The sequence below is a fragment of the Lissotriton helveticus genome, chromosome 3_2 (assembly GCF_964261635.1).
Source record: "Lissotriton helveticus chromosome 3_2, aLisHel1.1, whole genome shotgun sequence".
NCBI classification, from domain to species: Eukaryota; Metazoa; Chordata; class Amphibia; order Caudata; family Salamandridae; genus Lissotriton; species Lissotriton helveticus.
Window position 1 is genome coordinate 79230040 of NC_136062.1, and position 15267 is coordinate 79245306.

Consider the following 15267-nt stretch of genomic DNA (forward strand, 5'->3'; position numbering starts at 1 on the left):
TGAGTTGTTGGTTTACGATTTATTCAAGTAGTTTTGTAAATACCGGAAGTAGGGAGATTGGCCAGAGGTTTGGGATAGTGGTTGGATATGCTAGGGTTTTTTTGGAACGGTTTTACAACTGCCAGTTTCCAAGGTGAGGACATAAATATGCATATATATATATATTGCATGTTCTATTCAGTGTTGGGTAATGAATTTACCATTGATTTTTTTAGATACATTTTGTTATTGCAATGTCTTTCTTTTGTGCAAAGTATGCCTTATTGTTTGCCTACAAAATTATAGAATACATAATTTATTTACTATTTAATAGGCTGCAAAAGTGATTTAATTTCATTTTGTTAACCTAAACCACTTGATTCCTATGTATCTGCTCCCACAGGAACCACTGTTTCTTTATGTACTGACAAAGAGATGCCAGTGTGAGTCCTTCGCTGAGCAGGTAACAGAGACTGTAAATATGAGCAACCTGTCTTATTTTTATCATTAGGACTTTTTGGGCCAAAAGAATTATCTGAATTGAACCACCAGTGTCCCACTGGCAACCACTTAGTGAAACACTTGGGGCCATCCTAGACACAGGAGAGATGCCACAGGCAGGTGCAGCATTTCACCATAAACCCAAGGGTGAGATAATTTAACCTTCAATCTGATATCTATCTAATTGTGTAGTATTTCATACCACTGTGATATTAAAAGTACCTTATTATCTAAAAAGATAAACAGTTGGCTAGGTAGTGATTTATTAGGTGTTCTGGTTGATTGTTAAGTTTTCAGTCATTACCACCCACACTAATTCCCTGAGAAGCCTTGGACTGTTCCCCCATGCAACTTGGAGCATCAGATGCGTTATGGGTATACCAGTCACAGTTTGCTGAGCGGTAGAAGGACTGACTCCAGGATACCAGTGGCAATCGATTTCAGTGACCATATTTCCATCCCAGTAGCCCCAGTGTACCCCCTGACGTCCCAAATGTGGGAAGAAAAGGTCAGAGCGTAATTTTAATGACACAGGCATAATCCTATATAATTCCAGAATTTCATATTATAAGAAACACTGGTAACCCTCGCCATTTCACCGAATGCAAACCTTTGTGTAATATCTGCCTATCGAGTCCAGTTTGAGCAGAACAACAGAGTCAGTCTTTACAACACAACCTTTACAATGCAACTGCTTTACCACACAGCCTTTACTACTCAGGTAAATACCCCACTGGTGCGTGTTTGTACCTTTACCATGCATGCTTTTACAACATAGGCAATTGGTTTTTTTTTGATGAAATTATTATTATTTAATTTAAATGAAAGGTTTTGGGTGTGGGCAGTGGTAAAGTGCTGTAAAGGTAATCTTAAAGTTTAGGTGTGGGGAGGTAAAGGGAGGTAGGGGACTTTTTATGGTTTAATGGTGGGTAGTGGTAAAGGGAGGTAATTTCAGTATGCGACGTTGGTCGTGGTAAAGAGAGTTATAGGTAATTTTAGGGTTTAGGGTGGGTAGTGTTAAAAGGAGATTAGTAGTAAATGAACAACATGAGGGTTTTAGGGGGTTCACCATTAGAAAATAAAAAATGATACATACTTACCTTACATACACTTACTCAGAATGGTAAAGGCAGCAGCTTTGTAAAGGCTTGTTGAAAAGGTATGCGTAGTAATTGCAGGCGTTATAGTTATACATTTGCAGAAAATATCTCCTTGAGAGACATGTTGTGCTTATACTAGACTCCTGTGAACTTCAAGTTACGTTTCTATGTGTAAGCTCTCACCTGGAAAAGTCTTGCGAGATACCGTACCCTAATATTTAACACACCTCAGGTGATTTTCCTGTAATTTCGAAAACAAATCTGAGGAAATCCTTCTTTCCTCAACTATGCTTAATATGTTCTTGGAAGTAACCAAGCAAGATCCTACTCACAATGGCGACGGGGTCGTTGCTCCGGGTGGCTGCAAGGCTCAGTTTGTTCACATGGGTGTTGGCTTCCATCGCCTTCGCAAATTCTTTCAGTGTTGGAATCGGAATGTTCTGCGGTTCCAGGAAACACACATGGGGTCATTAAAACGAATACACTCGACAAGACGCTGACCTCAGATTATAACCAGATTTCTAACATGTGGAGGTCAACCGAGAGTCTCTGGTGACATCCAGACTCACATGAAAGCATTTCCTTTATGGCATTTACCCAGATGCTTTCAAAACAATCTCAATCACATTTAGGCCACTACGAACAAACAAAAACAACAAAAATAACACATGTTCTTATTTCATTGTGTTTTCTTGCAAACATGCCACAGGCTTTTTTCAGTTTTACGTTCCAAATCTTCATAGGCAGAGAAGCAGGGAGGAGACGCCATACAATTAGGAGTGTTTTTGTTAAAGCTCTGAGAAGCATTATAGCGCGCGACTCAGACTGGTGCCAATGTAACTGTTCCGTTTAAAGAAAATGTATTTATTGCGATTTTATATAGCGCGAACATTACCCGAAGGTGTCAGAGCGCTTTACATAAGAACCAGTTGCGAAACATAAGGACTTAGGGTTACATGCGTTACATAACAGATACAAGCAGAGAAAAAAAATGCAAATGTATAAGTTATAAAGTCACACAAGGAAGAGATACAAAAAAACATTGCAAATGTAAAGGTAGTAAAGTCATACGAATGGATGTACTCTAAGAGTCACATAGGAATGGTAGATAGTACAAAGGTCTACTGCATATACTAGTGATTAGAGTTATATCTATAAACATAGGGAAGGGATAGGAATGGATATACTCTAAGAGTCACATAGGAATGGTCGAGAGCACAAAGGTCTACTGCGTATACTAGTGATTAGAGTTATCTCTATATACATAGGGAAGGAATAGGAATGGATATACTCTAAGAGTCACATAGGAATGGTGGAGAGCACAAAGGTCTACTGCATATACTAGTGATTAGAGTTATCTCTATATACATAGGGAAGGGATAGGAATGGATATACTCTAAGAGTCACATAGGAATGGCGGAGAGTACAAAGGTCTACTGCATATACTAGTGATTAGAGTTATCTCTATATACATAGGGAAGGGATAGGAATGGATATACTCTAAGAGTCACATAGGAATGGTGGAGAGCACAAAGGTCTACTGCATATACTAGTGATTAGAGTTATCTCTATATACATAGGGAAGGGATAGGAATGGATATACTCTAAGAGTCACATAGGAATGGCGGAGAGTACAAAGGTCTACTGCATATATTAGTGATTAGAGTTATCTCTATATACATAGGGAAGGGATAGGAATGGATATACTCTAAGAGTCACATAGGAATGGTAGAGAGTACAAAGGTCTACTGCATATACTAGTGATTAGAGTTATCTCTATATAAATCTATATACAAATAGTAGATTTTCTCAGGTCTGGACCCAAAAAACCAGGAGAGCAGAGTTCCATTAAGTGGGGTCGGAGGAGGGACGCAGTCACAACACCAAGGGAGTTAGAAGGATGGTATAGAAAAATAGAAGACGCCTACAGTTCTTTAACTGAGGCGCCAAGGCAAGGTTTTAAGATTCTTCGCGCCAGTGCCTTAGCAAGGGTGCCCGGACCCCTAAGCAAGCGAGGAATCGACACCTGTGGCCCTCAGTTGGGTAGTAAAAGAGCCATAATTGGGGCTCAGTGGCCCCTGACGCCGATGCACTTGCTGCACTAAATAAAGCAGTGCTCCTGCTTCGGGCACTGTAGTTAACGTCCCCTTGGAAGGACATGCACAAAACCTGGCACATAAAAACTGGCCCAAACGGGCAAAATGCGTTTCAAAATTCGTGCAGATTCGTGAAATGACATCAAAGGTATTAGCAAGTAAATAATAGTACCCATGACTATAGATAGAGTTTAATGTGTGCTGTGGTTGCAGGTGATGGGCATGAATATGCGATGTTACATTACATGTGGTACAACGCATGCGATTACAACGCAGTTGTTACAATGACCGCGTTGTTCCAAAGCATACCATTACATCGCAATTTGTTACTACGACTTGCTGTAGAGGGCGTGCTGGACTTAGGAATAGTATAATTTACTATTCCAACTCCAGCGTGCGCAACAGTAGGGAAGGTGTTGGAATAGTAAATTATACCAGTCCTTAATTTACAGCACCCCCTACAGCAAGTCGTAGAAATGACATGCGTTGTAATGCTTAGCGTTGTAACAACGCAGTTGTTGTAACGACAGCGTTGTAATCGCATGGGTTGCACCGCATGTAATGTAAAGGCTGCTTCCCGATAGGCACAGGGACCAATATTTGGGGGCAAGACTTTAAACTAAAGCAAGAGAGAAAAAAAGCAGAAGAGAGAAGATAGGAAAACAGTCACACAGAGAAAAAGATGGGATAAAACGAGCCTGCAACAGTGATTTAAACAGGCAGGAAGTGTAGGGTTGGGGAAGAAGGAGATTTCAGGTTTAACTAGTCAGTCACTGTACAACTCCTCTCCAAAGATTTAAAAATATATTGAAGCGGGACACTAAATACATTAAAAAAAACATAAATTAAACAATTACAATACAACACATTAAAATGAAAATCTATGAAAGAAAAAAAGAAAAGTTACTTATTTTTGGAAAGTAGATCATTAGTAGTGGCATATATGCACCTACCACTGGCAATAATACCACTAACACAATATGGGGCTAAAAATAGGTCCTAGAAAATTATTCCCATGCTCAACCCTTGGTAGTTTGGTTGCGAGCGGGCAGGCTTAGCTTCAAAAACATATGTACAGCATTTAAAAACACCAATTCAGTAAATAATTAAGACTAAACTCACAATAGAAATCCAACACCAATTTATAAAAATAGGAAATATTTGTATCTTTAAAATGACACCAAAACAAATGTAGGGAACCGGAGAGATGAATTTATAAAGATTTAGCACTATATAGCACATAGAAACCTATAGCACCTATTGGGACATTTGATTGTGCTAGACCGGGACAAAGTCAAAGTATCAGGCTGACTGCAATAGAACCCTATGTGGCTACCCCTCACAGTAGGTCTCAGTCAAAGTTTTTACCTTCTGATTTAGAAACTTTTCTGGAGCTTTTCTTCCCATTGTCCCACAAAGCTCTCAACCAGTCCGGATTCGGTGAACTTATGGAAGTGAGACTTCTGGAGTTTTCTAGCAGGACGAACCAGAGATCCAGGCTGGCTCGTGGTTGAAGGTGGGTGGTCCAGGTCACCTTTTCGACGTTCTGACTTTAAAACTTTTTCAGAGCTTTTTCTCCCGGTGTCCCTTGATGCTCTTTACCAGACTGGATTCTGTGAGGGTTCAACCGCTTGGGTTTCGACCAGCTACCGGTCAATCTCTGGAAGTTGAACCTCCAGAGCTTTTCACCAGGATGAATCTAAATGGCAGACCAGCTGCAGTTGAGGGTCGCCGGCTGGGTTAGCCAGGTTGAGTCGGTTCACTTATGAAGCTTTTTTCCAAAGTTACTCCAAACGTCTTCAAACTTCTGGAACTTTTTCATTTGAGGGTCCTAAATTGCCCAAAACTTACTCCAAGGATCTGGAAGCTCTAAAATGGTCCTTGGAAGTTTTGGACTTCAATTCTCACAATCCACTTGGACAAAACCCTTATTAATCCACTGGTAGTGCTTCAGGCTGGGGATTCTTGGTGGTGACAGTCAATGTGAGCTTGGTTAACCTGTAGCTTGCACGGAGGTCACTCTTTCGTCCTTTTGAAGCAGATTTAATCAACATGGCTGTAGTTCCCGATTGTGCAGCAGGCGCAGTCAGTCAGAGTGCAGGGCCTGGTCTGTACAAATCAAACTTCCAGCATCCTCCTTCTTCTTCTGTAGTTTCAAGCAACAGATCTAAGAGGCACTGCCCCTCTCAGATACGTATTCACTGTTCTCTGGGGTCACAAAAGAGGGCACTCATCCCCAATGAGGTGCAGGCCAACTCCCCAGAGCATGACCATTTCCTCCAAAGTGTGGCACAATGGTTTCTCAGAAAGCACTATTTCTCCAAAATTCAATATGTCTGAAGTTCCAGGAGAAAGGCAAGAGGTGGCTAAACTAACCTCCAGGATGGCTCATCTCCATATTCCCCTCCCCTTGACATCTGCACATCCATTCCTTAAGCCTGCCATCTGGCTGGGTTCAAAGACTAGGAGTGTAAATGAAACTGGCTTCTCCTGCCTGGCTACTACTTCGCTTGAGGATTGTTTTTGACCCCTCACCCTGGCTCTGGTATTCCTATGTAGCAGAACCTTCTCCTCTCAGAAAAGCTCCTTCACCCCAGAGGCTACTTATCACCTCATCAAAGCAGCCTGGCTAATCCACTTAACTCTGACCAATCAGGACAGAGCACTGGGAGGCTGAATTTTGGTTTACAGACAAGAAAGTATTATAACTTATTTTCTGTACATTTTAGGATAAATTCAACAACAGCATATTGTTGGATTTATCAATGCCATTCTAGTAAGTCCTTGAATATTATTTTTATGATTCTCATGACAGGAATTATTAGTGAATAACTTATTGACATTTTTACCTATGTGGCTGGAAATCTGCAATGGGGAAAATGAACTGGGCGATTTCTCCAACACTAGGGCTTATAAAACATATTTTATAAGGACCCTGCCTATATCTTCAGGACCTGGTTCTGAATATGCAAAAACATTGCAGATGCTCACTTCACAGTGCTCCTAGTACAAAAGTCGATTTTCGGAATCACGTTACTGCAATGTGGGAAGTGAAATGTGCAATTTCACTAAACCTAAGACATATAAAACCTATTTTATAAGGGTCCTCCTTATAAATACCACCACTGGGATACCTAGGGGAAACCCTGGGGGTGCCTATTATGCCTAAGCATTGTAGTTTATTAATTTGTAAGAGCTCCAAACACCAAAGTCGAGTTTGGGCATGCTTTACATGTTAAAAGCAGTCCAGCAACACAGTCTGCTTTCAAACTGAACTCATGCCTCAGCAGTGCACACAGACATTTACAGAAAGGGCTGAATGCCTCTAAGCTGCTATGCCCTATTATATACCAGGGACTTAAAGGTTGTTTTGATCCCCCTGCCCTATTATGTACTAGGGCCTTATAGGGGAGGTCAGGCCAATCATAGGGCTACCCTAACCCATAGTGTATGTAGGAGTTTTCACTGTATTCTAAGTGAGTTTTCAGCAAATGATTTTCTTTTTTTTCCTCATAACACCATTATATGCAAATAGTAGCCTGTCAGCCAACCTGTACCTCCCCAGGCTTTTGCGATACTTCCACAGTTCCTGCGTTCGTGCTCTTCCAGTATCCTGGCTGCACTGACCATGCATTGGACATAAAGGGGTTGTATACTCATATCGCATTCCAATTTTTAAAGGCCACCCATATCTTGGATTGTATATTGGATTCCAGTTCAATATCTATTTTTGCTGTTTTTCTTACTTCTCCTAGCCAGTCCATCTCTTGTGGTGGAGAAGGTTCAGTCCATTTCTTACAAATCTCCCACCTAGCGAGTAAGATTAAATAAAATAGCAAGTTCTGTTTATCTCTAGTAATGTCATTGCATACTTGATCTGCCACTCCGAGCACCACTAATAAAAGGCTTACTAGCAAATGATTTCAGCATAGCACTGGCCCCGGGCCTGGTCAAGCAGAGCCCAGGGACAGTCAGAGTCAGTTACCACAAGTACCAGTCAGCAAACAATATGGGTGCCCAGGGCACAAGGATGATTTTGCAACACAACCTCATCCTGCAGGACGTCCTCAATGCTCTCAGTACCTGGTTCCAGACTCCTCAGAGCGTGAGGTGTCGTCACACAGCCAACTGCCTTCTCCATTCCAGATGCTGCTCTCATGTTGTGAAGCAGCATAAGTGAAGCATCTGGATTGGATGGAGCAGGCTGCCTCAGCACTCCAAAAGGCACTGGAGGCCTGTGACTGCTCTCCAACCCAGCTATCTAAGACAGATGGGTTGGAGAGGTTTGAATTGTGCATGTCTGGTTTGCCGTAGGAACAAAGCTGGCCAAACCTACATGCACACTTCAAATGAAGGGCCACTTCTCATTCTTGGCAATCAGCAGCAATGATATACAGGCCACGCCCACACACTCCATTCGGCAAAGAGTAAAAAATTAAATGGTAATAAAATAATTGTTTTACTTTTCAATCTCTCTGCAGCAGTGCAGGGGTGGCAACGCTCCTATGGAGGAACTGCCGCTGGGGCCATCCCGCGAAAGATCTGTCATCCCAATCACACAGGAGCATTATAGAATGCTAATTTTTGTGACTGTTAGTGATGTAGGACTAGGTAAGCAAAATGTTTAAGGGATAGGTATATCTTTTCTTCCTACTGCACATTCCAAAGCATATTTACCACTGACTTTCTTGCCAAAATAAGAACATTGTTTAATTTTTTTATTACCACATTTTTGTTGTATTGTACCTCATAATTATCAGTTTTTGTCATGCATAATCTGATGTGCAGGACGATACACAAAACAAAATTGAACAATGAAGATTTGGATTTTTAAATATTCTTGGGCTCCAATTGTAAACGTTGTTTCACGTTCACTTGTCTTCCAGGTGCACGAAAAGTGCAGCTCAAGTTGTAAATTCCACCTCTTTACTCATCAGCTTTGCGGATTTTGAACCATTGTAAGTTTAAGGTAAAGGGTGGGAAGAGTGGTTTACACTGTGCAGCGGTATGCAGTATGTTTTAGGAACGCAGTAAACCCCACACAGCCGTAAGTTACAGACACCCCTTCCAATGGTGTTCTCAAGCAACCTGTGCACCTGTACTTTGTGCCCAAAAAGCCTGATGTATGTGGGTAAAGTGAGCAAATGAAACACCCAAGTGCCCTCTTATTTCATAGGGGTGTGGAGGAAGGGGTTCTCTACAGGGAAACATATTCTATCTGCTGAGAAAAAAAACTGATACACAAGTAAATTAAAACTAACTATAAAGTGGCAGATTTCTTATCAGTGGAAATGTTACTGCTTTATGGTTAGTTGTATCTATTAAAGTATATGATTTCAATAGATTTCCATGTATAGCCCTGAGGATTTTTGGCATTCTCTGAAATGTTAATGGAAATCAAAGGAGGAAATGTGTGATTTGTTCATTTTCTCAAGTCTGCCTGATTGTTTGAGTCAGATTGCCCAGCCATGAAAACTGGTGGCATATACAGTAATAGCAACTTTGCTTACTGCATGGCATAAACTGTGATTCCCAAGTAGTATTCAAACAGGTACCTTTATGTTATTAAGATTCACTTCCTGCACACTTGGATCATTGGCTTTTATTTTCTGTAGCGTCTCTTCCACATTGGTGGTATTAGGTGGATCCTCATAAACTGGTTTGACCTTTTCTGCTTTCACGACACCTGCAAAAAGAGAAAATATTATTCAGGTATTCTGTCTCTTGCTACATAGATACAATTTTCCGCACAATTACATACCCACTATTGGGAAGAAAACTGAGTGTAACAAATCTCCTTTTTTCTGTGGAGCACCTTATTTTTTACCTTTTGATGGGCCCCATGTTTTTGCTGGCTTTAGAACACTTTGCACCCTAATCCAGCTAACCAGTAATTAAGTGCCTGTTCTCCCCCTTTAAATATGGCTGAGTTGGCAAACTCCTAACAGATATGTTTAACTTACCTATAATAGAATATTCCTAATTACTATATGTAATTTACCTACAAATCCCTCATATCTTGCACAAGGTGTACCCAGGTCCTGTAAGTCAAATGGCACTGCTAGACTGCAGAATCTATTGAGCCATCACTACACAGGCAGTGCAAACATGGCTTCAGGCCTACCAGTGTAGCCTGACTGTAGCAACGTAAAAAACGCAGTTCATCCTTTCAAAATAAAGCCTATTAATAAGTCAACCCTATGTAGGGCTTGTGGCTCAAAAGCAGGATGCAAGGTAGTTAACATTAGGACATATAGAAATATAATGTTAACATGTCCTCACAGTGTCTACCCCCAAACATTATTTTTCACTGTGGCCATCCTAGCTGTCCTATGTAGAAAACCAGAATACATATTAAAAATCCTATTACTGTTTCTCGAAAATTAAACTAGCAAGAAAGAACTATCTGTAATAACTATTACAAATCTAATCAAATGGTGTAGTTGAATTGAAGAGAAGTACCTTTTAGAAAGTTACTATTCCCTGCCTGAAGTTCCTGGAGGTCAAATGTGCTTGTGTTCTCCAGCCTCTGCCTGTCAGTAATAAGCATTCAAATAAGTGTGAAACAGGTGTGAAATACCTCTGAGGTGCAACCATAGGCTGACCTAGGAGGGCAGAGATGACTCATTTGAAACTCATATATTATGCAGGGCTGTTGGCATCTTTTTTGACATTACAGTGTCAAATCCTGCTGGAGTGTCAAATTCTGCTTGACAGGTGACACTTGACACTGAGGATGCACTTGAAAGGGAGGGAAGAGAATAGCAAGACAATGCTTGTGTATCTACTGTCTGGCTGCTGATAAACCCTGCTTTGTTCTGCCAGACTACTGTCTCTGGGCGTATTGGGGGAACAGTGGCTGTTTCAAACTGAAATGATGATTGATATGGCAGTGGACACTAGGATTACCATAGTACAGTCCACACAAGCACACCCAGGCCTCAGAGCCCAGGTTTAATGTGACTGACACCTTTGGCTATCTTGAAAATCCCCAAAGTGGGGAGAGTTGTCCTCAGAAACTATTAACCTATTGGTTTTGGGCATGCCCATGAGTCTTTTCAATCCACTAGCCCGTGCCAGGCTGAAATGTAGCACTCCAAGGCACCCACTTCAGGGCAGTGTTGCACCTGAGGAAGAACAGAAGAGGAGTGGACCTGCTGTCTGTGACCTGAATGGAGCCCCAAAATACAGAATGTCCTCTCTCTTGTACCCAGGACAAAGAAGTAGACTCCAAGGGTCATAAGGCTGACCTCCTATTCAAGCTGCAAGTATACAACAAGCTACAAGAGACATTGTGTGCAACTGCCCAGCTGACCAGTGGCAAATGGGCCTGGACTGGAGCCTATTGCGGGCCTCTGCCTGACACCCTTTGAGTTTGCCTCCCCTGAAGTCCTGGGGGCTTTAGAAGTATATTCCTTTGGTGGACTGGACCTCAAAGGACTAAAGTCAGGAGGTAAAATCTTTGACCAGGCGAACCTGGTTGGTGTATACAACCTGTGCACAATCGCAGCCAGCGTAAGATTGGGCCTAGGTCCTTGTCTACCTGACATGAACTATCATTGGCATTTAATGCTTTTTGGCACTATTTCTACTTAAACATATAAAAAGTCATATATACTGTACCCCTTATTGGATTTTTGCCATTTTGATGTATTTTTATGTGCTAAAATCTTCTTGAGTGTTCTAATTTAAATTGGGATTTTTTTATTGTTTGCACTTTGACATTATTACTATTTTGGTGCTACATAAATATTTTACACATTGCCCTAAGTTAAGACTGTCGGCTAAGTGCCACAGCTACTAGAGGATTAAACTTAACATACTGTAGTAATTTAAAGGAGTCATCCTGACAAGGGTTGTCATTATTCTTAAGGTGAGTAGTCACCCACCCCAAGACATAACTCCATTTCTTATAGTAAGCATCATATCAGTTACAAATCGGGCTCCACAAATATACTTAGACTGAGCAAGTATGTTTGATCTTGGGTTGTTACGGAGTTGGTGGGCTTCTGTTAAATGAGTTCCATAGTGGCTACTTTTCTGACTGACAATTGCAAAAGGTGTGTTTTTGACTGTGTTTTATTTATTATGCATGAGTGACTGATTGATTTATATGTTTATAAGCTGTACTGTAACCCCCAATAATGTGCTAGCACTGGTCAGATTGCAGTAAGACAATACATAGGTCTCTTTATGGGTGTTCCACCAGAATATCAAGTGCAGGATATGGTCCTGCTAAAATACACATACTTGGTGGTCCTCTTATAATGTTTTTTCTAATGCTCAATGAAATAACATTACAAGATGGCAGCTGTTGGACTTGGCCCTTTCTACAGGGTCATCTCCAAACATTTTGCCATCACCCTCCTGTATTCGGAACCTGTTTTTGTTGGCTTTTTGGACACTTTGCACTTTACCACTGCTAACCAGTGCGAATGCGCTTGCACTCTCTCCCTAAAACATGGTAAAATTGGCTTACACCCATTTGGCACATTTAATTTACTTGTACTTCCCTTGTAAAGTGGCACTACATGTACTCAGGGCCTTTAAATTAAATGCTACTAGTGGGCCTGTAGCACTAATTGTGCCACCCACTTAAGCAGCCTTTTTAAACATGTCTCAGGCCTACTGCTGCATCGTGTGTGCAAATTTAAACTGCCAGTCCGACAGGGCAAAATACATCTTTTGTGAGGCCTTTAAATACATATAAATAACCCCCAGAGTATGCCCTAAACAGCCCAGAGGGAAGGGTGCAGTGCATTTAAAACGTTAGACATGTACTTTATATGTCCTGGTAGTGAAAAAATATTACATTCATTTTTCACTACTGCAAGGTCTACCTCTTCCATAAAATAACATTGAATTGCCTTATTACATTTAATAAGTGCTAACTTTCAGATTGTAAGAAGTAGGGATGTCCAGTTTGGTGCCAAAAAGAATTGTAATTTAAAACCCTCTTTATTGGTAATGTCGGAATTTAAGTCACAATTCTGAAAATGCCACTTTCAGAAAGTTTACATGTTCTTGTCCTAACCATTTTGTGACTGCAGCTGCATCCTGGGTCACATAACTAAGTGTAGCTGGCAGTTGGTCTTTGTGTATTGCTCTCAGACAGTGAGACAAAGGAGCATAGGTTTTGGCAGGATGGGCCATCTCTGAAGTGATGAGGGAGAGGAGCTGTCACTGACCACACTTGCATATCACAAAGTCTTTGTCTGAGCGCACTAACAAAGGGTTTGACACGTTTCTATTGTGACCGCAGACAAGGTGGAGCCAGGGTAGGGAGGCAGGAAATTCCAATCTCCTCTTTGGGTGGAAATCTCCATAGGCCTCTCCTACTTCAAAGTGGGCACCGGGTTTAAATAACTGACCCCAGACCCAACTCTTCAATCAATACTCCTCAGGACCTGTGGAAGACTCAGAAGGACTGCTGTGCTGTTCTGCAAGAATGACTGCTTCTCTCCTGCCCTGCTGCCAGAGTGAAAGGACTGGACCGGCATCTTGATCCCAGGACCATCAGAGTGACTCCAAGGGCTAAATAGCTGGCTTCATGATCAGAGACTCAGGGACAGAAAGCTCTCCAACCACCTTGAACCCAGCACCTAGACTCTCTGTAATGAGTCCTAACCCCTAGGAGGTTCCAAGCCAGTCCTGGAGCCAAGGAAGTGTGCCTGAAGGTGCCCTGCCAGCCCAGCTGTGGCCGGAACTGACGCAGCATGGGTCATCTCCTTGCAGCTGCACTTCGGAACCGGCAATGTTATGTTATGTTATGTTAATTTGTATTTGTTAAGCGCTTAATACCGGAAGGTCTCTAAGCACTGTAAGAAGGCGGCGGGGGTACCAGATAAATTTGCAGGGTGATTGTTTTCTGAAGGGCAGGAGGCGGCTTTCCGCACGGAGGTGTCTCGGCAGTTTGTTCCAGAGAGTGGGTATGGAGCTAGAGAAGGCTCGTCCTCCTTTAGTAGCGTAGTTAAAGCGGGGGATTTTTAAGAGGCAGTCCATGGAGGATCTGAGAGAGCGAGTGGGTGTATATTTCTGAAGGCGTTGTTTAATATACACAGGGGCTTGACCGTAAACAGCTTTGTGAGCTTTCAGAGGCCTTTAAATGTAGCTCTTTGTTTGAGCGGAAGCCAGTGAAGGCGTTGAAGGAGGGGTGATGCACGCGTATGCCTCGGGAGTTTGAAGATGAGTCTGGTGGCATCATTCATTACAATTTGTAATCTGCTCACTAAGGAGTCCGGCAGTCCAATATAAAGTGAATTGGCATAGTCAAGGCGAGCTAGGATCATGGCGGATACCACTGTTCTCATAGTGTAGAATGAAAGGATGGGGGGAGTTTCCTCAGGAGTCTGAGTAGGCCGATACAGGTCCAACCACCGTGGAAACTTGGTTGGCCATAGTAAGTTTAGCGTCAATTTTGATTCCCAGACTTTTGACTACTGGGACTGGTGCTGGGGTGTCGCCTAGCTCCTGGGGCCAGAAAAGGGAGGTCCAGGGGTTAAGGGCATCTGTCATGGGAAGAACCTCCATTTTATCTGGATTGACCTTCGGGGAATTGGAGGTCATCCAGTTGATGGTAAAGCGGAGTATCTCTTGTGCTCTGGAGTGAGATTGAGCAGAGTTTTCAATTTGCAAGATGGCCTGGGTGTCGTCAGCATTGTTGTAAACTTGACACTCCATGTCTGCCAGGGCATTGATAGATATTAAACAGGAGCTGTGATAAAGCCGACCCCTGTGGGACTCCACACAGTGGAGCAACACATCCTTGATGCAGGACCTCGCATCACAGTCCGCTACCTCCTCAGAACTGCAGCTGTGTGACAAATCCTTGACACAAGCCTTTGCATCGCAATTATCCTCAACAACGATGCAGAACTTTGCACCGCAGCTTCTTATGACCTACCACTGTACAACACATTCTCGACACAGGCCTTTGCATCGGACACCCTCATTGACAGCATCCTCAACAATGATGCAGGACTCCGCATCGAAGCCCCACTGCTTTCTTAAGGTACTGCGTTCAGCGGTCCTAACTTGGTCCCTGTATCTGACCCAGGCTCCCCTGCGGTTGGCCTAAACTTGTGACTTTGGCCAGGTCTGTTGTGACCAGATAATACAGTTGGCGCTTTGTGTTTCTATGCACTATTTTTACTTAAAACTTTGCAATTGCACATCTCTGGTTCTACAGATAGGATTTGTTTCTCATTTTGGTCTCATAATTTATTACATTGTTCTCAGTTTTTCTAAATTGATGTGAGATTTTTCTTGTGTTGTGTTTTTACTTCACTACTGTTTGAAGTGCTGCATAAATACTTTACACATTGCCTCTAAGTTAAGCCTCACTGCTTTGTGCCAAGCCACTAGGGGGCTAAGCACAAGTTAATTTGGGGTTTGTTTGTACTTCACCATGACAGAGATTGTGGTTGCTGCTAGAGCAGGGTTTCATCCCCCTCAACCAGTAACCCTATTTCCAACAGCAGCCATGTGTGTGCACATTCACAGCAGTAATCTTTTATTGATGTGATTGTTTATAAAGCATAGGAAAAGCTATTGCAAGATGACCATCATGCATGTGCATGAGGTAGCTCAAC

At 42.2% G+C, this 15267-nt stretch overlaps 1 protein-coding gene across 1 annotated transcript in view; it reads right to left on the bottom strand.

Moving 5' to 3' along the window:
- Positions 1 to 15267, bottom strand: part of LOC144826224 (tropomodulin-2-like) — a 322058-nt gene that overhangs the window by 36435 nt on the left and 270356 nt on the right. The window contains exons 6-7 of the mRNA XM_078684601.1: positions 9232 to 9362; positions 1913 to 2020 (exon numbers count right to left, since the gene is read on the bottom strand). Of these exons, the coding sequence (XP_078540727.1) occupies positions 1913 to 2020; positions 9232 to 9362 (239 nt within the window). The remainder of the gene's footprint in view (positions 1 to 1912; positions 2021 to 9231; positions 9363 to 15267) is intronic.